General features: G+C 41.9%; 3 protein-coding genes across 3 annotated transcripts in view; 2 read left to right on the plus strand and 1 right to left on the minus strand.

Annotated features, from left to right (window-relative positions):
- Window positions 1–652: 652 nt before the first annotated feature.
- On the minus strand, window positions 653–3553 carry LOC146470825 (uncharacterized). Its single transcript, XM_085121511.1, has 2 exons — window positions 3468–3553; window positions 653–3392 (listed from the first exon to the last, which is right to left on the minus strand). Exon 2 carries the CDS (start codon window positions 2535–2537, stop codon window positions 660–662), a length of 1878 nt encoding a protein of 625 aa, XP_084977637.1. The 5' UTR covers window positions 2538–3392; window positions 3468–3553; the 3' UTR covers window positions 653–659.
- A 46-nt stretch (window positions 3554–3599) lies between these two features.
- LOC146470826 (uncharacterized) lies at window positions 3600–11797 on the plus strand. The gene is made up of 5 exons (XM_085121587.1): window positions 3600–6019; window positions 6634–7315; window positions 7518–7661; window positions 8242–8308; window positions 8763–11797. Exons 1-5 carry the CDS (start codon window positions 4233–4235, stop codon window positions 11471–11473), a joined length of 5391 nt encoding a protein of 1796 aa, XP_084977713.1. The 5' UTR covers window positions 3600–4232; the 3' UTR covers window positions 11474–11797.
- A 12412-nt stretch (window positions 11798–24209) lies between these two features.
- Window positions 24210–26526, plus strand: part of LOC146470827 (uncharacterized) — an 18025-nt gene continuing 15708 nt past the window's right edge. The window contains exon 1 of the mRNA XM_085121514.1: window positions 24210–24331. Coding sequence (XP_084977640.1) covers window positions 24214–24331 — 118 coding nt within the window. The 5' untranslated portion in view covers window positions 24210–24213. The remainder of the gene's footprint in view (window positions 24332–26526) is intronic.

Genomic DNA, 26526 nt, shown 5'->3' on the forward strand with positions numbered 1-26526 from the left:
ACGACACGGACCTTGCCTGGCTTGTTCACATTAAGGACAGGATGGTGGGGTAGGTACCACACTGCGCCGACGGGATTGTCCAGCCGATCCCTTGTCACCCTGCGGGCGTGACCATTCTTCAGCAAGTCATCGATGAACGCAGAGTACTTCGAATGAAGCTCTTGGTTCTTAAGCAGCCTTCTTCGTAACAGCTTCAGGCGGTGTTCTGCTTACGGTCGGTTGTTCGGAAGGTTAGGCGGAGTGTGCCTCCAGGGTAATGCTACTTCGTAATGACCCGCCTTCAGCTTGACAGACTGCTCCATGATGCCAATCGCATGTAAGTCTTCTTTGGACCACCCTGCGTCCTTGTTGTACGCTGCGTCACTGAACTCTTGGTTGCAGAACCTTGCGAACTGTTAGCTGAGTTCGTCGTCGGCTTTGATGAAGTTCGCAGTGCGACATGAATTTCCCTTCCGGTCCAGAGGTCCATTGAGCGTCCATCCGAAGATTGTTTTCACTGCATACGGGCCTTTGTCCTTACTTCCTATCACTTGTTTAGGTTCTAAAGCATTCGGGACATCATTTCCGATCAGAAGGCCAATGGGGGCGTCGATTTTGGGCAGCTGAATGTCTTTGAGGTGAGGATACTTGCTTACGTCGCCTTGTTGTGGGATGCTGTCTTAACTGACTGGTAGTTGCGGGGTCGAGAAGACAGTCGGGAGCTCGACGAAGTTTTGTTCGTCTAAGTCGAGTACTTCCAGCCTGAAAACTCTGCACTCCGTCACGCTATTCTGCTTCCCCAAGGTTGACAATGAAAGGGTGGTTTGTTCACCATCGACAGTTAACATCTCCATGAGTTGATGACTGCAGAATGTTGTGTTTGATCCGCTATCCAAGAACGCGTAGGTTAATACCGGGGGGTCTGCACTTCTGGCCCTGACCTTGACAGGTACGATGGGGAGACCAATCGTTGAGACACCGGCCCCAGTTAGAGCACATTGACTATCGCCACCGACATAACCATTCAGTGCGTTGCCGTTGTTGATTCCAGTCGCTCTTCCGTCGCGTTCGTTAATTGGACCTTCGTTAGAAGGGAGGTCCCCATCGTTGCGATCTGGTGACTTTGGATGCAGAAAGGTCGAGTGCTTCGTACGGCAAGTAGGGATTTTGCAATAACTGTTCTTCGGACAGGATCTCACCGTATGGCCAGGTTGGAAGCAGTTCTCACAGAGTCCTTTCTTGCTTACGAATGCTAGCCTCTGTTCCACGGACTGCTTCTTGAATTGACGACAGCGGGTCAACCAGTGGTCGCCCTTGCATAAATGGCACTTAGACGTAGCCTTTGTTGAATCACGTTGTTCTTCACTGTTCTCACTGACGGGATCACCTCCCATAGTCGCAAAGTTGTCACCGCGTCGGGGTCTGCGGTTGTTGGGAATCTTTCCTTGGTTTCTTTGTTCGGTGTTGATGGTTCCGAATACCGGGTGATTTAAGGCTCTGGCCTTTGACTCAACAAAACCCGCAATGTCCTCAAACGTAATTTCTCTGTGCTTGTTGTTTGTAATGTCATCAGCAATATCGCGCCATCTTTGCCTCAGTTGAAAGGGGAGCCTTTCTATAACTCGCTGCAGGCTGTCCGGATTCTCGATTTTATTAAGGTAGCCGATCTCTTTTAGAGTATTCTTGCAACTTGTGAGAAGGACAGAAAACTTCTGGAGCGCTTGCCCGTCTTCATGTTTAATCGGTGGTCCGTTTGTAACCTTAGTAACATAGGCTGAGGCGATTTTGTAGCTCTGGCCATATCTTGTCTTTAGAAGCCTGCGTGCTTCTTGATAGCCCTCATCCGGTTGCATCGACAAACAGCTTTGCATGAGCTCTTGAACATCACCAGACGTGTACTGCACGAGGTAGTACAGTTTTGTGCTGCTGCTTTTGGTCTTAGCTTCGATAAGATTTTCGAAAGAACGTATAAAATTGCAGTAGTTAACAGGGTCTCCATTGAACGTCTGTACCTCAGCATGAGGCAGCGTCAGTGTTAAAGACAGTTGTTGATGCTGTCCCAGTAGCTGTTGCAGCTGCTGGTCGCGATATTGCTGCATGTGCATAAGCTGCTCGTTGTGTCGTTGTTGCTGTCGCTGGATGTCGATCATATCTCGCACGAATTTCTCCCCCATGTCTGAAGTAGTCGGAGATGAACTTCGCTCTTGTTTAACACCATCATGATCTGAGCGACAACCACTGAGCTCTGGTTTTGGCAGAATAACGGGTGACCATGGAGTTCCTTGGGATGAAAGGATGTTTAGCTTGCTACCAGGTCCATTGATTACCGCTGGAGTTGGTTCGGGTTCTTCAGATCTCCTTGGCTCTTGTGGAACCTTGATGAAGCCTTGAGTAGCTTGTACGTTTTCGGAGAATTGGTCTAAGGCGCCAAATGCTGATGGGCGTAGCTGAGGAGGAGACGAGAATGATGAAAGGTCCTGTGTCTGAACGGGGGATGGCTGTCGAACGTAATGATCTCCTTGTTCAGCCACGGCATACACTTGCTCTTCAGCCTCCATCTTAGCAATTTCTGTTTGGAGCTGGAGTTGTTGTTTGCGTTGTTCGAGGCGTAATCTGGCCTCCTCTTGCTGCTGTTTTAGCCTCAACTCTTCTTTCTGCAAATTTTGTTGCTAGCGCAGAGAGGCCGCTTCGGCAGCTAACGATGCTCTTTTCGCTGCGACAATTGTTCTAGGACTATTGGCTGATAATCCGGTTTTCGATGAGCGCAGACTTGCATGCGACGATTTGGCACGCGATGTGCGTGTACGGGATCTGGAGCCAGTATTGCTGACCGAGTCATACGGGTTTATTTCACTATCCGCCCCTTTGAGAGGTTTGCTTTCCGCCTTTGAGAACCACTCGTCGAGGGTCCGATGAAAGTTGACGATCCGTTGATTCTCGCATTCGAAATACTCTTGCGGGTCTTGAATTTCGAAATCGTCTTCGAGGGTGGCGTGATAAGCGTTGTGGACGTCTCGGAAATTTGTGACGGTTTCTTCGAATTTCTGTGCCTTTTTCCGAACTTCAACGACGTTTTCGCGGTTTGTAAAGCATTCCGTCAGTTCCTTGATTTGTCTGGTAATGCTTGCCTTTGTTGCACTTCTTGTTCTTGAATTGAAGCGATTTCTCGTGTTGAATTCCATCGTTGTCTAGGGTAACATTGGGTCGCCTTTCACGAGTTGAACGGGTTGACTCCTCGCTCGAAGCTTCAGCCATTTCTTATTTTCGAACTAATGTAAGCACCAAACCAAACCGTTGACGTTTTAAAGTTCCATTTAATGCTTACTTAAGAATCAAGAGCTGAGGTATTCCAAACGCATTGAGTTGTAGACGATATTTGAAACTTGTACAATCAACTGATAACAATGGTTCGACTGAAATAAATGAATGACAATAATTCTAAGAAACTAACGAAAATAATACAAAATCATTGCATAAAGTAAACTTACAAATATTCCTCTGATCCGGTTAGCGAAGAAAAGGACGACAAAACTTGATTAAAACGATGGGAATTACGAACAGTACAAGAACGAGCAAAGCACGAGGTGATTGAGAAACTTGATCCGCAATATGTGAATGGGATGTGTCGAAAACGAAGACCCAAAAACGAAGACCGAAGACCGAAGACCCTGTGGTCTAAAACGAAGACCCACTGGTCTAAAACGAAGACCCTGTGGTCTAAAACGAAGACCCTGTGGTCTAAAACGAAGACCCACTGGTCTAAAACGAAGACCCACTGGTCTAAAACGAAGACCCTGTGGTCTAAAACGAAGACCCTGTGGTCTAAAACGAAGACCCACTGGTCTAAAACGAAGACCCACTGGTCTAAAACGAAGACCCTGTGGTCTAAAACGAAGACCCACTGGTCTAAAACGAAGACCCTGTGGTCAATTTTTGCATAAATTAAAATGTCATCTGAGAGCGCGACAAACTTGACAGTTACTTAATATCTCAGTCGCACGTGTCAAATTGTGTAACGCAATTACATTCCAACAGTATAGAAATATACTTTTAAGTGACGCTTTTAGTATATTTTGTCGTCACTTATATTCTACTTTTCAAATATGAGCAAATTACAACGAGGTGAGCGTCCCTATCATATAAAGGCGCAAAGGTCAACTGTGCGTGACTCGCAAATTTATTCACCACGTGCTACAAGAATTTGATTTTCCCGGGAAAATTACCGGGAAAATTACATTATCGCTCTCTAATGCATGTCTGCGTTGAGAATGGCGTTTTTTCGGAATTTCAAGCTTCCCCAGTTCTTAAAAAAGCAACAATCCTCTGCGGAAAGTATTGCAAACATAAGAGTGTTCGATTGCAACGCTTTACAAGTTAAAAAGCGACTTGGTCAAGGTGCTTTTGGCGACGTGTACACGACAGACTATGGAACAGAAGAAAATGTCAAGACAGTGGTTGTCAAGAAAATGTTGCATGTCCTTGACCAGGGTGAGAAGAAACTTTTCTTCAAAGAAGTAGCTCTTCTCAATGAACTTCTACACCCCAACATTGTGAAACTGCTTGGAGTGTGCCATCAGCCGCTCGCGATAATGCTTGAATATGTTTATTTTGACTTCAAGCTGTTTGGCGTCGACGATTTGCGTGTCAGCTCGCTTTCTGATTTCTTGCTGCAAATTAACGATTTCAACTGCGAAGGATTCCACGATGTAATTAATCATGCGGCAGTGGAAATGGTACAGGGACTAGCGTATCTCCACGCAAAAGGAATTGCCCATAGAGACTTAAAACCAGCCAACATACTAGTGTGCAATCGTCACTACAATACATTATCCGACGCACAGGAAACCGCCTTGCAGTTTCAGTCGCGGCCTATAGCGTGCAAGCTCACGGACTTTGGAGAGAGCCGCTCGCTGCTAATGCAAACGCAAAGCGTTCTTGCCTCGAACACGAGGAACGTAGATCGGGGAACGGTAATGTACATGGCCCCTGAAATTCTTGTCGAGGACCTTCGGATTTCACACGCAAGTATTTCCGATTTAATACTAGCAGATGTATGGGCCCTAGGAATGGTGTTCTTTTCATTGATTAACCCTAGCCTGAAATGTCCCTATTTACTCGAGCTTCGTTCAGAAGGAAACATCGGCTGTCAAGATGAACTTAAAAGATTCATCAGTTCTCTACTGCGCAGAGGAAAACATCCCTTACCAGATGAAAAGTATGAAGTGGAACGTGCTACCGTCTGGTGTGCCGTAGAGGAGGTGTATAAGGGATGCGTCAACTTCAACCGGCAGAGTCGATTGTCCTTAGACAAAGCAGCAACCGTCTTAAGTAGAGAGGAGAAAGTCTTCGACGCCATTCAATTAAAGATCAGCCAAGCTACTTCTTTAGAACAGTTTGATCAGAAACTTGCTACTCAACTCCACGAAGCTGGTCACGAAGAGGCAATGCAGGCGGGATCCGCCCCGATCAATGATGGAACAAACGCATGCGCTTTCCTGTCTGTGAAGATAGTGGACACCATCCTGACAGAAATCGGAACAGAAGGTGATGTTTTCGCAAAGGTAGCTGGTACTACGGAAGACATCATATGGCTTTTACCTGAGAAAATAAATGCGTATCGCGACCTTGGTAAAATGTACGATCCCGTAGAATCTTATGACATCCTTCTGGACAAAAAGATCATCAAGTCCTTTTATGACTTTTCGGAAGAATTGCCGTTTGCAGATGGAGTTTTTTCTGTCGAAGGAAGGCAGAAGTTGCATTCGAAACTCTGTGAACTTGGACGTGGGAGCTTTGCTGCAATATTTACCAGTGAGCCATTCGTCCTGACAATTGGTTGTCTCAATGGCAAACCATACTTGATTGACACTCATCCTGTTACCCTGAAACCCGGAAGTGGTAACAGCTTGATATTGGTTGGGAAAGAAAACTCATCGGAAGTTTGGATGTCTCTCTGCTGTTGGCTATGGAAGCGACTGTACCACGGAGGTGTTAAGGCGGACACGGGTCAGTCACTAGCAGTTGTTACACCTAGGGCAAGGTAAGTGACCCTCTTTATTTGACAACAATATTGATTAATGTACAATCTTACCTGTGTTGTTTATATCGATATCGACTTAGAATTGTGTTGTATTGTTTTCAAAAGTCTCTTTGCGTAACGTACAAACCTCCTTTGAAGATAGGCTGCCCGTTGTCATAATCATTATCATTATCAATATCATTAGCATTATAATTATATTATTGCTATGGTCATCATCATTAATCTTATAATCATTTCGTCATTATTATTTATTACCGTTATCATTTTTGCTATCATTATTATTCACTTTGTTAGTATTATTATCACAAGCACTAATTTGTCAGATAACAAAGGTATATCGCATTTTGAATAGCCGGTGCTACACTTTTTTCAAAGTTGAACAAATATGCTTGCTTTTGTGGTGTTAAAAAAGTGCTTTTTTCCTGTACATTCAAAGTTGTTTTCGTTTTGCATTTGCTCAGTTAGGCTCTCTGACCATTATGCATCATATACTACAACTTGTAATTTGCTTCTTTCACATATCAAGAACTCGTTTGATGCTAATACTTTGATTAATAGCTTAAGTGAGGACGATTATTTAAGAAGCGTCAATCTTCTCAATTACTGCTGTGTAGGTTCGCGGAATCAGAGAGGCAAAAAGATCCTGTCATACCTCAAGACAACGCAAGTGCGCACATAAACAGAGATAACATCTCATCTGCCGCTGATCACCACGAGCTATTCTCTGGTTCCAACAAACGCGCTTTGCTCGAAGATGGCAAGCCCGAGGTAACTTCACGTGACGTTAGCAACGAAACCAGAAGTAAACGTCCTCGAAGAGATTTCGCATATGATGAAAGAGAGAAATGGCCAGAGTTTAACCCTTCTTGCCCAATGGTTAATGGCACATCTGTGACTGGAAAACTTGACGGCTCCGATGTTATCCATTCTGACGTAAATGTAACCCCCAGAGCTAAGTCATCTTCACCACTTGATGTTACCATGGCAACAACTAGTCAACGCCCCATTGGACAGGCCATGCAAACAGATCAAAGTTCAAGTTCCGAAGTTAGTTTTCCTTCGCTAGTTGTTGTTACTGGAAATGAATCAAGGAGGGGATTAGAAAGAGATGCCACTCATCTTGATCAGGGAGACAGTGACATACTTCCCGCCGTTGAGTCATCATCGTCAGACACAAATGAAAGCACACCTTCCAGTCAAAATTGCCCCAAGGTAGATGCAGTCCACACAAAGGATTATGACAACCCAGAAGATGACGCTGGTTCCTTGAGAGCTTCTGGTCATTTGCTGGATAAGGTAAGACTGAATGACATTTACCTTTTTAAAAAAAAACTAATAATGTCATTAAATTTTTATGGTAAAGAGAAGGGAAACTTTTCAGGGGAATAACAAATTTCATCACAATTTTTGGTTGACTGGATCGATCAGAGAGGATAGCTTCCCGTTTGCTTTGTCTGTTTTACGAAAGTAGTATAACCACGCTACACGCAAGTAAATTTACGCGATCTTCCTTTCTCAGAGAACAGTCGACAACCAAGTTCCTACAAAGAAGCGGCCCCGTGACACCAGCCCTAAATCCCAATCCAGTGCAGTAAAGGGATCGCTTTGGCAAACCAGTAGTAGAATTCCTACCAACAGTGATGTAAGTATAATATATCTCTGTGCCATGCAGGTCATAAGTTTTGTAACGTAGCTTTAACCAAGATTCGCATTTTTTGGTGAAGCGAAAACTGCGCCTTTACTTTTAAGGGAGTTTGAAATATTGGTCAAGAGGGGTTGAGTCTGAAATGAGTGCAAATTGGCTTAATTACAGTTAACTGCCCAGCACTGGTAAAGCTTGCTTGCGAGACTTGATAAAGTGCGGATCGTTAGCTTTTATACAAACCACCCTGACAAGATGGTGAAAAATGGTCAGGTCTGATAAAAGTTAAATAGTTTCAAACATGTCATTCTCACCTACAAATCCTTCTTTGTTATCTTTCCATACAGTTTACGAAACAAAAAACAAAACAAAACAAAACAAAAAAAACGCTTGAACGTTTCAAATTAGATCTTGTCCCCTGAACTTTCAATTAAATAATTGAGATATATTGTCCTCCCTTCTCTCGGTGGATGACTTTGCACTCTGCCTCTTCCCCTCCTTTTAATTACAACTCCATCCTGATTATTATCGCACATCGACTTAGAGTATAAGCTATGAAATACCCGCAATATTTTTGCAGGACACGACGGCTACAACTGGACACTCCAGTGACGATGAACTTTGCCAAAATCCTTTTGAAGCCCAAGGTATGACATATATACACTCCAGAATTCTCAAGGTAAATAAGACTGAAAGTTGGTGAGAAGATGGACACTGATAGGGCGAATTTTAAGTGCCCTTCTTAATAGGGTACAACTGTTAAAAAGACAGCGTATCAACAGGCCCACTTTTAACACGGATATTTCGAGATTGTCAGAATCGGCTTTGAATCGTTTTTTTCAGTTTTTTTAACCCGCACAGTATGTGAACATCCCACAAAAGCATGTCATTGCAAGGACATTACATATATTGCATGTGCAGGCACTCACCCGCAATGTAAAAAAATATATATAAATATTGGTTTCAGATCAGATAAGATTTGCATGGCCTAGTTATGCAAACCAAGGTAACAGTCTGGAAACAAAATATACTACAAGTTGTTACAAAGTTAAACGCTTTATTTCGTTTAAGGTTGACACGCCATTTTTTCGTTTACTCTAGAAGGGCCATCCCCACAAGTGAACTACCTCAACAACCAGCGAGACAAGCCAATATTTGAGTTGGGGAGAAAAGAACGCTACCAGCCGAAACAAGCAGTTGATGTATTGTTACGACAAGCCCCTCATGTGAAAATGTGCGATAGACAGCCCTTGGGAGTACGCCAAAACATGTCCTTCCTTATCGACATTAGCAAGCTGAGTAACTGGGAGGATATCAAAGCTGACCGAAATGGAGTTTACAACGGTGTGTTACGATGCGGTGTTTGGACAGTGGCTTGTGAAGTAAACCAGAACGACACCAGTTTGGAAATTATCACCAGGAAGAAAGAAACTTTACATGACGACAATCAATACCACTTGACGATTAATTGTAAAAGAAACAAGGCATCACCAACTCTTGTTCGTTCAATATTTCTTTTGACATCGAAGAGTGGGAAGATTGTAAATGATGCTTGTCTGTTACAATACCATATTTCCTCAGGAGAAGACACCGTGGACATCGAAGTTCAACCTCACGGAAACCGAAAAGAAGGCCAGTTACGCGCTTTTCATCCAACAGCAAAGAGCACCCTAGAGAAAATCCATGAGGGACTGACGGATAGCAGTAGTGTTGCAAAGGTGTATCGCAGTGTTATGTCAGCTAGTGGAGGTCCTACACACGCTACCAATCCCAGTCTGATACCCAGAGGAAAGAGGCAAGTGACCAATGTGAAGTTTACCAGAAACAGTACTGAAGATCCAGTTAACGACCTGTTAGTTTATGCCAGACATAATGAAATTTCTCCGGTACTCCATCATTCTGATGTCCCATATGACACATGGGTCTTGGGAACGGAGGTTATGTGTTCCGATATCTCTCGCTTCACAACTTCTGAAAAGATGAGCTTTCCCCTGTCCATTGATCCAACGTTCAACATGGGGCCCTTCGAAGTTACTCCCATCGTGTACAAACACCTCTTTCTTAAATCCAAGAGGACCGGTGAAAGTCCCATTTTTTTAGGGCCTACGATGTTGCATCATCGTAAAACATTAGAAAATTACCGGATTCACTCGTCAGTGTGCGCAGCAAAGATCAAACATCTGAATCAGGCAAGGGGTTTCATGACTGACGGAGAAGAAGCACTGATCCAAGCTTGGAGTGCAGATATGCCTAAAGCAAAACACCTACGCTGCTTCAAACACTTTGAGGGTAACTGCAAAGAGAAATTAAGGACACTGGGTATCTGCACCACAAAACAACAGAGTACCTTTATCAACAAGGTGTTTGGAGTGAAGGGAAAGAAGGAGGGAATTCTGGATGCAGAGGACAAAAAAGACCTGAAAAGACGACTGGAAGCCTCAAAAGAAGAGCTTGACAGGGAGGAAAGAAACGTGCTTGGCAAGGATGACCCATATGAAAGCAAGTTCTGGAAATATCTAGAATCAAACTACGAGATGATGAAGAACAACATGGTTGCAAAGGTTCGACGCCGTGCTGGGCTAAAAGACGGTCCCGACGGCAAACCAGTCCGCTCATACACCAACCCATCAGAATCCATGAACCACGTGATGTCCAGTTTGAAGAAGGATATTGTTTCAAGTGAGAATGTGAAAGACCGAGGCCTGACCAAACTTGAGTTTACCACTTCAGTGTTTGAAGAAATTCACCGAAAGCAGCAGGATGAATTACGTTTGGCCATTGCTGGAATAAGTGAAGAGTACGAACTTTCCGAGTTTGTTTCACAACTTGCGGTCTCAACTGACACCTGGTTTCATTGGTCACCTGAAGAAAGGGAGAAATATGTCGCGGACATGAACAAAATATCAGTGGAGGAAGCACTTGAGGGGAAACGCATTGGTGAGCCCAACATACCAACCCAACTACCAGAGAAAGAATTCTCCGAGTTCTCCGTGGATGTTGCCAAATTTCTGGAGCAAAATATGGGATACAAATCGGTTACAGCAAAGCATGTTGCGGACAACGCACTGCTTTTAGTAAACCACCCTCTTGCCATCCAGGAGCAGCCAACCCTTCATTCTACTAGCAACAAAGTCGAAGTCGCTGCAGTACACGCTAAGAACGGTAGAGTACAATGTACAGTGAACACAAATTTCGTATCTTGCACTTGCCCAAGTTACAAATTTGATAGTATTTGTAAGCATTCTATTGCTGTCGCTCAGTTGAAAGGGTTTCTTGAAAAGCACTTGAACCACGTTACGAAGAAATCAGGGCCAAGGTGTACAAAAACAGCTCTGGCGGAAGCCAATGTCGACAAGCAAAGAGCCGGGAAAAAGGGAGGCAGAAACAAAACTAAATATCGCCCCTCCAGACAACAAACCACGCCAACAGAAGTTCAAAAGCAAAGCAGTCAAGGCCAGTACACCGATATACACCACAATGACAACCCTTTCGTGGTGCGCCTTCTTCCAGAAGAAGCCAAGAAATGTAAGACATGCAACGTAGACTTCTGCCACCGGCAACGGCATGTCCCTTTTGATCTGGTACTGGAGCACAAAGAAAGGTGGTACTTTCCGAAAGACGGCGACTGGAACAACAAAGTGCCCACAAACAAAGAGGGAAAACGATATTACCATCCAGACCTACAGAAATGTTTGAAGCCCAGGTTCCCCTACATAACATCCCAGTACATCAAGGTTCCAGAGGAAACCATCGATAAACTACAACAATCACACAAGGAACTGCTCAAGCGGGAATTCGACCTAGATATCTAAGCAGAAAGGGCGTTTGTGATAGGTTCTAGGAGGGGGGGGGGGTGAATAGGAGTATGTAAACCCGCCGAAACGGGCTTATTTTTGACCACATCCGTCGATCCGCCACTTTATGTTTGTTGAAATTCGGATACACATAACTTGAAACCTCTGTGTAGTAAACGCACAGTACACAGTCACCGCAATGGACTGTAGATGTTTGATTTGTTGAAGCTGATCTTTCAAGAATACCTTTTTACTCAGAGGTAAAATTTGCAGCATAACACAAAACATTTATTTTATGGCGATCAATTAAAGGAGCGCAAAAATCGACAAAGACGGCAAATTAAGAGTGCCTGACTGTAACTTTCGAGAATCGCTGGCCAAGCTTGAAAAATCGAAACTCCTGATAATTTGCCTGAAGTTTACTTTTGGGGAACTATCTTCGAAAATATTATTTGAATGTTCTGGAAATTTATAGTTTTCGAGAATTTTGGAGAAAACGAAATTACGGGTTTTGCCTCATTAATTATGCAAAAATCTTACTCAAAATTAGCCAAGTTCAATACGCTTGTGTTGCAACAGTACTCAACGCTACAAAACGAGGTCGGTTTTGAATAAGAGCATAACTCACCTACTTTCTATCAATGGGATCTATGTAAACTTTTGTAGAACTTTGGAGGGTTTATGGCTTTTTGAAAAATTGACATTTTGAGGACTTCTCGATGAGGTGAAAATTGAGTAAGATTGAAGGTTTAAAATGCATCTTGGTATGTCAAGTATCGATTCGAGAGGAACATTGTGATAAAGTTTGGGTCTTCGTCTTTGATAATATGAAATAAAAAATCTGGGCAATCAATGCACGCGCTGACGAAAACCAAAGTTAGCGAGGCTTCGTTAACAAATTTGCATAATTCGCAACTGTTGAGAAAAAGCTGTTGTGGCGACTCGGTGAAAACATTGACCCAGGCTATCTTCAAATGGTGATTTTACCTCATATTGCATTTGCCTGTTTCGTTTTCTTGTTTAATAATGTGGTAGAAAAGGTCTGGACAAAAAAAATGCACGCCATCGGGAAAGAAAACATTCGCCAAATTCTGGTGGGAAATTTGCATAATGCAAATCTCCCAATAAATCTTTCTGCAAAGGAATCTGATTGGGAAAGTTTCGTGAAGAGACTATTTGACCGAAACACTCCATATCAAAGGAGTCAAAACAACCTTCAATTATCCGATTTCAACAAATAATTGTCGAATTAAATTATATTGTCAAACTGATACTCGGTATTGCGTTACCTGCGTCACGTCAATAGCTGTCGATATGTCTTTAAAAAAGATGCCCACAAACACACATGCACAGATACACGCTTCAAAACCTGTGTGCCAATTTCCGTTTAACAAAATAATAACTCAGTTTATACCTACAGTCCACATTGGCTGTAGGGCATGCATTTATCTTTGGACATCGAATGCCAACAAGAGAAACACGGGTATCTTAATGACACTGCATACACGCAATGTCTACTGCATACATCACAGGTAGCCGAAGCTCTATGAGCGTTCAAAAGAAATTCGTTTGACCTTTTTATTGTCATGTTGTAATTTGAGTGTCACGATGAGTGTTACGCAATGGTGTAAATTATAAGGGTTTGTATGGGAGTATACGAACGTGTTTTGGAATCGAAAATAAAGGGAATAAATTGAACAAAAATGGCTTACCTTGTCTCTCGATCTCTTGCCAGTGTTTTGTGTGCCATATTTTGGCCATTTTAGTACGATTCCAGTGGATTTTTAAAGGTTTGCTGGACATTTTCCTCGCTATATATCCTGCTATATGTATCTATCCCCAAAATCTTGGTCACGTCAGTCCCCTGTAGTTTACTTTCGAAGACTTGCGCACGTTATCAACGCGGTCAGAATACGACGTAATGCGCGGACAAAGGACTACGGACCACGGACTGGGTATAAAAGAGGTACTAAGGTAAGTGTGTAATAGGAGGACTACGTAGTACGCACTAGTCTTAAAGGAGAGCTGGAAGTCTGAAAATCATATCTTTCTTGTATTCATTTTCAATAAGTTTAAGATGTATAAAATCAAGTTTCGGTAGTTGTTTTTGTCCCTTTAACTTTATTGCTGTTTTTGAGAAACAAAAAATAGACTGGGAATAAAATAGTGAGGATCGACAGTGCAAACATAAAATCTTGCTTTATCTCAGCGAAACAGCTGAATTTTTAATACGCCCTGAAGAGAGCCCGGCATTTTAGATTTTTAGCATTCATTTCAGGGCTCGATTTGGTGAAAACTTGCTCTTGCAGTGCAGATTAAATATATAAATGTGCAAAAGGATGTTTGATGATCATTGATCGTGATCAACCAGTGAGACCATGTGCACAATCATGTAGATGCCGTGCATGCATGCAGTAGACCTTGCGTGTATACAGTGTCACTAAGATACCCGTGTTTCTGTTGTTGACATTGGACAAAGGTGAATTCATGCCCTACAGCCAATGTGGACTGTAGGGCATGCCGTCAGTCCGTAGTCCATAGTCCTCCTATACCGTTAGCACTACCTCTTTTATACCCAGTTCGTGGTCCACAGTTCTTCGTCTGCGACTCACGTTTTATACTGACTGCGTTGTTAACGTTGCAATTTTTTTTTTCTAAAAATACTATTGATACCGAAGTGACCAAGATTTTGGGAGTATAGATATATATAGTAGGATACCGTATAGAGAAACGAAAACTTTCAGCGAACCTAAAACCCACTGGAATCGTACTGAAATGGGCAAAATATGGCACACAAACACTGGCAACATATCAAGGAGAAAAGGTAAGCCATTTTTGTTCAATTCATGCCCTTTACTTTTCGACTCCAAAACACGTTCGTAAATTCCAATACAAACCCTTATAATTTACGCCATTGTGTAACACTCATCGTGACATGACAAGGTAGACACTGCGTGTACACAGTGTCACTGAGATACCCGTGTTTCTCTTGTTGACATTCAACAAAGATAAATGCATACCCTACAGCTAATGTGGACTGTAGGTATAAACTGAGTTATTTTTTTGGTTAAACAGAAATTGACACACAGGTTTTGAAGTGTGTATTCGTGCATGTGTGATATTTCATACCAGTAATTACGTCAAAGTATGGCCTGCCGGCTGACATTGTTTTTCAGTCGCTTGCGAAGGTACAGCATCAAACAACACGAACAGAGAGTTTCTTTTTTTTAACTGACCCGCTTCTGAGTGATCATTATTTGGAAGCCACTGAAAAAGGTTGGACTGGCTATTTGAAAAGCATTCCACTTAATTAACGAACTTGATTTAATTAAAAATGTTCGCTTTGACCGCCTTCATGTCTAACTTTCTAACCTCATTTGACAAGCGTGTATTTTTTAAACGTGATTCCAGTGTCCTGTGAACGTTTTATTTTCATCAAAACCGCTTATTTGCCAGCAAATAAAGGTCTTTATTCTAGTTGTTGTAAATGGCAATTTCGCAGCACAAGTTGGTTTCTGGGCATTATATTATTTAAAATATGTCGACAGGTATTGACGTGACGCAGGTAACGCAATAGCGAGTGTCAGTTTGGCACTATTGATTTTTAAAGGCTTTAAAGGCTAAGATTCGACAATTATTTGTTGAAATCGGATAATTGAAGGTTGATTTGACTCCTTTGATATGGAGTGTTTCGGTCAAATAGTTTCTTCACGAAACTTTCTCAATCAGATTCCTTTGCAGAAAGATTTATTGGGAGATTTGCATTATCTAAATTTCCCACCAGAATTTGGCGAATGTTTTCTTTCCCGATGGCGTGCATTTTTTTTGTCCAGACCTTTTCTACCACATTATTAAACAAGAAAACGAAACAGGCAAATGCAATATGAGGTAAAATCACCATTTGAAGATAGCCTGGGTCAATGTTTTCACCGAGTCGCCACAACAGCTTTTTCTCAACAGTTGCGAATTATGCAAATTTGTTAACGAAGCCTCGCTAACTTTGGTTTTCGTCAGCGCGTGCATTGATTGCCCAGCTTTTTTATTTCATATTATCAAAGACGAAGACCCAAACTTTATCACAATGTTCCTCTCGAGTCGATACCTGACATACCAAGATGCATTTTAAACCTTCAATCTTACTCAATTTTCACCTCATCGCGAAGTCCTCAAAATGTCAATTTTTCAAAAAGCCATAAACCCTCCAAAGTTCTACAAAAGTTTACATAGATCCCATTGATAGAAAGAAGGTGAGTTATGCTCTTATTCAAAACCGACCTCGTTTTGTAGCGTTGCGTACTGTTTCAACACAAGCGTATTGAACTTGGCTAATTTTGAGTAAGATTTTTGCATAATTAATGAGGCAAAACCCGTAATTTCGTTTTCTCCAAAATTCTCGAAAACTATAAATTTCCAGAACATTCAAATAATATTTTCGAAGATAGTTCCCCAAAAGTAAACTTCAGGCAAATTATCAGGAGTTTCGATTTTTCAAGCTTGGCCAGCGATTCTCGAAAGTTACAGTCAGGCACTCTTAAGCGTTAATTAACATACCAACTAAGGTGGACCAAAGATCCGTAGGAACCACTTAATTCCCGGCAGTTCGGCGAACCGTCTTATTTGTGAAATCCACTAATCTGCTCTTTTTGTTGAAAACGTATGCAATCTGTTCGCTTTTAAAAACAGGCCAAATCCGTCGATGCCCGAACGTATTCACCCCTACCCTCCTATACAGTAGTTCAAGCGGCCTATTAAGAAGTTAAAAGTTGTGACTTATGGCTTCAGAAAAGAAGCAATCTTTTCATTGGACTTGTAATGATCTGGGTTGTTAACGAATAGGTTTCGGAAAAAAGGGTAGTGGACGGACAGAGTAGTTGACTAGACCAAGGGTTTATTAAACTATATATCCTATTGGAGACGTCGCTGATACAATACATTGTAGTAGAGTATTAAATTACATGTCAATCAAAATAGGATGTCGGTATTATTATTACATCTCCCTTTCTTTGAAAAATAAGATCATAAATGATAATGCGGTTTACTGTTCAAAAGTTCACGACATAGTCCTTGAATCTATTTGGAAAGGATCTATTTCTAGTAGATCGTCTGGGAGGGGGAGTAGGAGCCGGTTCGATAGGTGCTGTGGCGTGAGCGGGGACGTCGGGCTGTTCTTCCGTGACGGGAGTTTGGAAGGTCTGGCTTGTTTCAGTTGTGTGATTCTCGTCGTTATCCTCAGGTACTGATATGACAGGAGGTGTTTCTGTAGTCTGCAACAGATCTTTGCGATTACGGCGATACTGTTGCCCGCTCGCTGTGGTGACTAGGTAAGATCGTGGCGTTTCAGCTTTCGCATCTACCAAGGCAGGTACCCAGGTTTTGCCTTGTCGCAGACGGACAGCTTCCTGCGGTTTGAGGGCTGTCAGGGGCTTGGCTCCTTGATTGTAGTAACGTGCTTGCTGCTGTTGGCAGGTTACCAGTTGTTGTTTCACTCCAGTAACCAACTGTGGTTTTAAAAGGTCTTGTGCTACTGGGATTTTGGTTCTAGTTGTGCGGCTCATGAGAAGCTGTGCTGGGGAGTAGGACATTCCTGTCACGGGTGTGTTTCGATATTCCAGCAGGCCAATGTATGGGTCGCCTGTTTTCTTTAGAATGCGTTTGACGGTCTGGACAGCTTTCTCACTGAGGCCATTTGACTGTGGGTAGGTGGGACTCGACGTGGTCACCGTGAATCCCCAGTCATTTGCAAATTCTTTGAATTCTCTGCTGTTGTACGGCATGTTGTCTGATATAAGTTCCTCAGGGATTCCATGTCTAGCGAAGATTGACTTCATGTGTGTGACAATTGTTCCTGCGGTTTTGTCACGCATTAGGGCTGTTTCAATGAACTTGGAATAGTAGTCCACCACTATTAAGTAAGGTTTTCCTTTGTGTTCAAACACATCGGATCCGAGCTTTTGCCATGGGCGATCTGGTATGGAGTGTGGAATCATTGGTTCCTTCTGATTCTTGTGTCTGTGGGTCAGGCAGGTTGGGCATTGTGCAACGGTATCATGGATGTCGCGTGACATTCGGGGCCAGTAGACAATGGATCTCGCACGTGCTTTGCACTTTTCGATTCCAAGATGGCTCTCGTGAATCAGGTCGAGAACGCTGTTCCGCATTGCCTTTGGGATGATCAACTGTCTCCCATTGAATAGAAGACCCTCGGCTTCGCTCAGATCGTTTTTAATGTTCCAGTACGGTGCAAGGATCGGTTTCAAGGCTTTCCTGTGGATTGGGAAACCTTCTGCTAACTGGGTTTTCAGCGCCTGTAGTGTTTCATCTCTGGCGGTTTCTTCTTTTAACTGCGTTAGTCTTTCTGCACTGGCTGGGATTTCTTGGATGAAACTGTGAACCATGACTTCGATGTCCTCATTGAGGTCTTGTTGATCCTCAACAGTTTCAGTCAAATACGCTCTTGACAGTGTGTCTGCAATGAACATTAACTTTCCAGGCACAAATTGTACTGTCAAGTTGTACTTCTGCAGCCTGATCAACAATCGTTGTATTCTCGGGGGAGTCTGAGATAATGGCTTTGTCATTATCGCCTCAAGTGGTTTGTGATCACTTTGTACCACAATGTCATTTCCGTAGACGAACTGATGAAAACGTTCGCACGCAAAGACGATCGCCAACAGTTCTTTCTCTATTTGCGCATAATTCTGTTCAGCGTTGGTTAGCGATCTAGATGCGTAAATGACGGGATGTCCTTCTTGAAGTAGGCAACTTCCAATACCACTTTGAGAAGCGTCGGTTTGGATTGTGATTGGCTTGTCCTGGTTGAAGTATTGAAGAACAGGGCTGTTTGTGAGCGCTTGTTTCAGTTTTTCTATCGCGTGTCTGTGCTCGTCGTACCAGAACCATTGTGTGTTCTTTTTCAGCAACGCACGTAGAGGGGCGCTGATTTCCGACATGTTGGGAATGTATTGCGATAGATAGTTCACCATGCCAAGTAAACGTTGCAAATCTTGTTTGCTTTGCGGTTCTGGCATGTCGATAATTGCTTTTATCTTTTCGGGATCTGGTTTAAATCCATCAGCGGTCACGATATCGCCCAGGTACTTGACTTGGTCCACGCGAAGTTGAACCTTACTGCGATTAAATTTGATGTTTCGCATCCTTGCGCGTTCTAGCACTTGTTTGAGAGCACTGTCATGTTCTGCAGTGTCTTTTCCGGCAATGATGATGTCATCGTGTACTGCTAGAACTCCGGGTATATCACTGAAATTGTCATCTACCATTCGTTGTGCAACGTCGCTGGTTACACAAATTCCAAACGGCATTCGGTTAAACTTGTACCGTCCGAATGGTGTGTTGAATGTGCACAGGATGGACGATTCTTCGTCAAGTTTCTTGTGCCAATAACAATTGCTCATGTCGATCACTGTGAAAAGTCGCTTTCCGTTTAGTTTGCTGGATATAGTTTCAGCTGTCGGCGGCTTGTAATGTTCCCTCTTGATTGATTTGTTCAAATCTTTCGGATCTAAACAAAGTCTCAGTGTGCCGTCTTTTTTCTCAACAATGACCAGGCTGTTGACCCAGTCAGTTGCTTTGTCAACTTTGCTAATGACTTCCATTTCTGTTAGCTTTTCCAGAGTTTCCTTGAGTTTAGGCATGAGACTTAGTGGAATCTTTCTTGGCGGATGGATTGTGGGTTTTGCGTCATCGCGCAGCTCAATGTGAAATTCGCCATCCACTAAACCAAGTCCGGTGAAGACGTCTTGATAGTCATCAAGTATTTCCGTTTCATTTGTCTCCATTTCATTCACACTGTTGGGGATACTTATCAGTTCCAGATCTCGGCACGTTTGAAGACCAATTAAGGGTTGAGCTTTCTCAACTGCGACAATGAAGAACTTAGCATCAATGATTTTGTCATTGTGCTTGATTTTCATTGTGCATGTTCCTTTAATAGGTACGCGGATACCACCGTAAGCCGTTAACTTGACTCTGGTTGTCTGTAGGCTAGGCTTTTTGGTCAGCTTTTCAAAAGCGTGCTCCGGAATAACGTTGCATTGTGCTCCGGTGTCTACTTTGAAGCAGATATCTTCATCATTCACTTTCAAGTTCGTGAACAGTTCGTTCTTGTCGCTTTGCGACAGATCGAGTTCTCCTAAGAATAGCTCTTCATCTGTGTCGCTGTCGGCGCGTTGTTCTACCTCGTGAACTTTTTGGGAGGCAGGTTTTGTACTTTTGGAGAAGCACATGTTAGCAAAATGATTTTTCCCTTGACATTTGTGGAATGTGTGGCCGAATGCCTTGCATTCTTTTGGTTTGTGATGGAATCCACAACGCCCACAGGGGTTTTTGCTCTGTTTCGGCTCTGATGTTCTTTGAGGCTGATTTCTCGATGGCTGTTTTGGTTTCTGGTACTTTCTGTTGATGTTTACAGCTGCCGCTTCAAAAGCTGGGTTAGATAGGGATTCTATCTGAGTTTTGCTCGTTTCCGCGGCTCGTACAGTGTTAATGGCAACCTCGAGTGTGAGTTCAGTGTTGCGTAAGAGCCGTTCCCTTACACTCTTGCTGTCTATTCCACACACAATCCTGTCTTTAATGAGACTATCATTGAGAGTTCCAAATTCGCAAGTTTTGGCTTTCATGCGAAGGTCAGTTACGAAAGCGTCGATTGGTCGGCCGTTCTGCGTGCATGAGAAGAATAAGTAGCGCTCATATGTGACATTCTTCTTCGGCGAGCAGTAGGCTTCAAATTTTGCGGGAAGAGGTTCTATCTTGTTTTCTTCAGCTTCGGTGATAGTGAAAGTATCGTATACTTCTAGCGCCTCGTCTCCAATAGTGTGTAGGAAGACTGCACATAGAGTTTCTTCATCCTTGGAGTCTGCTCCGCTTGCTTTTGCGTAGAGAATCCACCTTTGTTTCCACTTTCGCCAATTTTCTGCGATGTTTCCTTCCATTCGTAAAGGTCCGATGGGCTTCACGTGTTCCATGATTGGCCTCTTTAATTTCTGACACCATGTAATGATCTGGGTTGTTAACGAATAGGTTTCGGAAAAAAGGGTAGTGGACGGACAGAGTAGTTGACTAGACCAAGGGTTTATTAAACTATATATCCTATTGGAGACGTCGCTGATACAATACATTGTAGTAGAGTATTAAATTACATGTCAATCAAAATAGGATGTCGGTATTATTATTACAGGACTTGTAGAGGTTCACGTCTTCGTTATAATGATTATAGTTATTTGTTACAGTTTCAGTTGCGATCTTGCGATTTTGTGATGATTGACGAACATTATTGCATTTCTCCTGTTCATCTAGTGCCATCAAGAAATTTGTCGTTTATTAGGGAACGCTTGAGTGGTAGTAGTAAAGGGTCTTTTAGAGCTTCTATTGGGCAGTTGAAAGTAACTTAATTAGGGCTTCAAAAACAAACAATTTTTTTTTTCGTTTTCGCAGAGTTCATGTTCTCCGATTATGATTTTTATCACTGTTACTGTTTCGACTGTTTGTTTCAGTCGAGAACTTTAATTTGCGATTTTGTGATCTTGTAATGACTTGTGAGTTTTCACGCTTTGTGTGCCAAGTTGCACCTTTTAATATAACCATAAAATACGAGAAATTGAAAACTTTGGCCGGGTGCGAATCGCCCCATATGCAAATCATGCGTATTCAAAAGACATTTATAAACATGATAAATGGACACAAATTTCTAGCGTCAACAGAAAGGTTGCAGTTTCAACAGATATATTCACATAGAACCGGGTCTTGAATATGAGCGATTCTGTACCTCGGATGACATTTAAGAATCTTTTAATTGATTGATTAGTTTGTTTTTATAACTTGATTCAAATTGCTTACCACAGTAGTTTAAGTTTTGTAGTTTTGTTATTATGTTAGTTTTGCGATCTATATATGGAACTACCAATAACTGATTGTTGCAGGAGCCCATGCATGGGCTCCTGATTGTTGTTGTTGTTATTGTAGTGAAAGGTCATGCAGGCGTCCCTAGTGCACCAGTGTGATCCTACTAATTAAAGTAGCAGAACCATCTGAGCTGTGCCATCAGAACAAAAATTATTACTCAAACTCTGACACATTGAAATGAACACTAACTCTAATGCAAGGACTGTTCAGGTAACAAAAATTTAAAGATAAGTCATCTTTTGACCAACGTGAGAGCTTTCTCGTACAGCCATAACGGCACAAGCCTTTGAAATGTAAACGTGATCTTATACAAAATGAGAAGCCTATTTTGTAAAAAGTCAAAGCAATAAGATTTTTTGGCTTGTGGGATGAGTCTAAAATATCGTTTTTCAAATCTGTTGTGTGACACTTTCGACATATGATCAAAACCGCAACAGTTCTATAATGTTGTTCGTTTTAACACTTATATCAATTACAAATTTTCCTGGGGACATTCAATGTGCTATATTTGATTGTAGAACTTTGCAAGTCACACACAGTTCACCTTTGAGCCCGGCCTTTGAAACGAATCAAGCGCACCTGTGACAGTTACAGTCCTATTGCGTTACACAATTTGACACTTGTTGTACCGACTGTCAAGTTTGTCGCGCTCTCAGATGACATTTAATTTATGCAAAAATAGACCAGTGGGTCTTCGTTTTAGACCAGTGGGTCTTCGTTTTAGACCACAGGGTCTTCGTTTTAGACAAGTGGGTCTTCGTTTTAGACCAGTGGGTCTTCGTTTTAGACCACAGGGTCTTCGTTTTAGACCAGTGGGTCTTCGTTTTAGACTAGAGGGTCTTCGTTTTAGACCACAGGGTCTTCGTTTTAGACCAGTGGGTCTTCGTTTTAGACCTGTGGGTCTTCGTTTTAGACCACAGGGTCTTCGGTCTTCGGTCTTCGTTTTTGGGTCTTCGTTTTCGACACATCCTATGTGAATGTGTTATTGTGTAACATAATGTCACGCGCGCGTAAATAGAATTATGTGATAGTCGCGCGTGGGAAAAGGTAATCAATTGACAAATAGGAAGTTTGAATCTTACAAATCGAACCAAATCAAAACAAAAGTCCATCGAACTCACTAGATCTTAAGGTTGTTAAGGCAATATCTCGTACTCAGAACCGTCCAGCGCTGTGGCCAGTGGTTGGTCGCCAGGAGAGACTCTGGGGTACCGCAGGATTTCTTCTGATGTTTTGTAGGAATAAATTGTAGTTCAGTATTATCCTATTTGTGAGTGTTTCCTAGCTATGTCATCTTGTTTTGTATGCAAATATTTGATTTCCAAATAGTCAGGTAGTCTGAAATGTCTCTCCCGCGCCCCCTGTGGGTTAGGGGGAGGAGACGGCTGACATTTCAGACTAAATAGTCAGGACGTAGTGAAGGGTGTCAGTAAGAGGAGGAATCGGGATCGGGATCGTGGGTCGGGGTGTCTTTTTTTATAGTAATTATTTTTTTTCAATGCTTTTTTTTTCATGATATTTATTTTCCTGATGAAAAACGATTTAGAGAAACATTTCAACAAGAAAATTAACGATAGTAAAACAGCATGACGTTTCGACGACTTCATATCGCCATTGTCAAATGAGTAAAAATGGATATAACGGAAAGGCATATTTATAGGTATGAAGTCGTCGAAACGTCATGCTGTTTTACTATCGTTAATTTTTTTTCCTTCTCTTTTTTTTTTAACCCAACGCCCATTTCTCGCGATTTCTCATTGCCATATCTAAATGCAGTGGAGCTCATTTTTCAGGGACATCACCACAAACGATCCGCGTCACATTTCAGTTAAACACATAGAAGCTGTACAAATTTCTTTTCTAGTTCAGCGCCGATTTGGGTAATGCAAAAAGCGACAAGACAAAACGTTGATGCCTAAAACAAAGGGGTTTTTACTGAAACACTTCACTGCTGGTACTGCAAATTGCTAACGAACTCGTAGTCAGAGAGATTGCCATACTGGTGTTTACATGACAAGTAATATCTGATAATATTCAAACCGGGGCAACAAATTAAACGTTGTTAAAAGCAACAGAACACAACATAGTTAATTGAAGGACTGGTTGTGAAACTTTGCCATGAAAACAATGGTCCTGCAGTTTAAGTTGGAAGGGCCGCGACAGTGCACAATCCTTTGTTTTAATGTTCACACCATGGCCACAGTTGAATATCTTAACAGGAACGTTTCTATTGGTCAGCTGCTCCAGCACATTTCAAAATCTATTGTAGTTTGTGCACGGTCAAGGGCAAAAACGCTAACAAAAACATATAACAAAGAAGTTTGTCAAGCTTCATAACCATCGCCTTTTATTAACTATGGTTACAACTGGAACTATTTATTTCTTGGAAACAAAACTTTACCCAAAAATAATGCTTTACATTAAAGATTAGCTTTAAACCTTTTGTTACAAACATCAACTTTACGTCTGGTCGCTTTCTGCGATACCGAAATCGGCACTGAACTAGAAAAGAGATTTGTGCAGCTTCTATATTCGACTTTCTTGACTGAAATGTGGCGCGGATCGTTTGCGGTGATGTCTCTCACAAATGAGCTCCACTGCATTTCATTTCCTTAATATGCGAAGATATACCAAGGACGCACTGCTGATGTAAATCGCGAGAAATCGGCGTTTGGGTAAAAAAAAAGACATACAAAGAAAAAAAGAACAAAATATTAAACAAAAAGAGAGAGAGAGAGATACCTCGATCCCGACCCCGAGTCCTCGTTTTACTCAAGGATACCCCGCCGTGACGTGGTGTTTGTCTAAGACGGCATCCATTAGAGCGCATGCGATGTCGAATGATGTTGTTCTACAAAGTAAGGATTTTGTGGCTTGTCTTTGGGCTATTGGCGACCATAATGGCTGTTATGGTGGTTTATTTTGATTACCTGTACAGAACCCTACAAGGCAATTCTGGTAAGTTTTCGGGGTATTATTTTAATGTATTCCAGTGGTTAAATTTGTTTCGCAAAATGAAATCGAATTTTCCACGCAAGAATTCCCTTACAAGAGAATATGTACAATCCGTTGAAAAGGTGGATGAAATGACGCATTAATCATATGGGACAACCTTCGACGAAAAAAATTTGTTTATTCCGTTTGGATCATACTTCTTATAGCTTGACGGTATAAAATTGGCACTTTAGGGTAGTTCGTCTTTCAGACTGGACAGTGAATCCGCTGTTGCTCCTGTTTTCATACAAGCGATTTACAAGACGTGTGTAGCCAGCATAACCAGTCGAGGCAATCGTTCAATTTTTATAGAAAAATTAATGCCGAGGCAGATACGTATTCGAACTTAACGAACGAATTCCCGGCCAGACATGTTGAAATTTTATGTGAAATTTTGAGGTCGAATATTCAAAACAAAGGAAAACCCATGACAACGACGGTTACTCTAAAGAACGCATGATATTAACAGTCGCTTTAGATCTTTTTAAAATGACAAATAATATAATGACAGATTACGAACTTTGAACAAAATGATGAAAGGGTATGCATATTAACTCCAGCAAAGGAAAATCAAGTGTTTTATTGGGTACAGTACAACTTTTGCTTACGACTGTCGCATGCGATTTCTAGAGCGCGCGCTGCTCGCGTCGTGCAAAACTCGCACACAACTCTCGTCATTCAACACTGCCTATACTTACAATTGTCGTAGGATATTATCCTACGACATTTTTTGTGACATACACGACTTAAAGCGAGTTGTAGGTTTGATTTACGCGATACAATCCGTGTCGTAGGCCTGTCGCAAGCTTGTCGCATGCGACAAAGTCATACCGTGTAAAACGCCGTTAAGTTGTGATGGATAGAACAAGTCAGGCTGGACTCCACATCTTCTGGGAGATTTTTTCAGTATAGATTGATGGATAGATGGGTGACCTTTACTTACAAACGATAAAATATTAAAGCGCTTGTGGAGTCGTGTAAAATCAAATGCTAAAGATAAATACAATTAAATGATCATTTACAATTCACAATTTATTTAAATGATCTAATAAAAAGAAAATCAGTTGTAAACGAAATCTCTATGTTTAAAATGAGCGGTAGAGCCTAATATTTCCTTATTGCACGGTTCTGCGCATTTCGAGAAACTAGGATTTCCTATGGGTGGTCCCTATTAATAAAGGGATATTTTTGCGCGGTTTAAAACTATGCAGAGAAAGCAGAACTTAGCAAGTGCTCTTGGTATCCATAAAGAAAATTTGGGGTAACCATGCCTGTTTTTTCCTTGTCGATCCCTTGGCACTTCGTTAAATCGAGGTCCAACTGTATCACGGGACCACTTATAAAACAAGACCATTCTGAAAGCCTCATTTATGAAACTTCGACACATTGTCATTGTCGTTAATTTATGCAATCACGTTGTTTTTATGCGATATGGGCTTTCATAAGCATCAATTTCGTACAATTAGGAGCTCTGCTATACAGCTATTTCAATTAACGTTGTCGGATCAAAGGATGAAGCTATAAGACAAGACCTCAAGATTCTGTGGATTTGTTAATGAATAAGTTATTCAAAATCAGCTATGCCTCGTCTGTCCAGTGAAGATATAGGACGGCGAGCCATTTGGACGAAAGAACAGTGATAGGATATCAAATGGATGCGGTAGTATCCTCTTTAAAGATGTCTTTAAGCTTTAAGCTTTGATCCGACAACATTAATTGAAAAAGCTGTATGTATACAGAATATTACTCCCAGCATACACAGTAATTAGGGGCACCCAACGGATCGTTTCGGTAAATTATCTGTTCGGAAGGCCCTTAATCCCCTACAATTTTCTCAAAATGATTTTCGCCTTGAACTTTCGTGATATGGGATATTTAAGGCCTGGTGTTTTCGGATTGATAAAAATGTCGTTTCGGGTACCGAAAAAGGCCAGCTAAGATTTTCGGAAAGGAAATAAGACCTAAGTTTTTTGGGAAATGGACAAAAATGCCCTGGTTATTTCGAAAAGACTCAAGTTCCTCTAGAATGACCCAACAGATAAAAATATTATAGCGCAGCTTTAAATGAATCTACAGAGCTTTAAAGGCACTCCATATAGCCTAAAAGAGCGTTTCAAAGGATCTGAGAAAAAACTCCCATTGGGTGCCCCTGAGTAATT

Source organism: Pavona decussata, unplaced genomic scaffold, assembly GCF_977016875.1.
Source record: "Pavona decussata unplaced genomic scaffold, jaPavDecu1.1 SCAFFOLD_110, whole genome shotgun sequence".
In the NCBI taxonomy this organism is placed as follows: domain Eukaryota; kingdom Metazoa; phylum Cnidaria; class Anthozoa; order Scleractinia; family Agariciidae; genus Pavona; species Pavona decussata.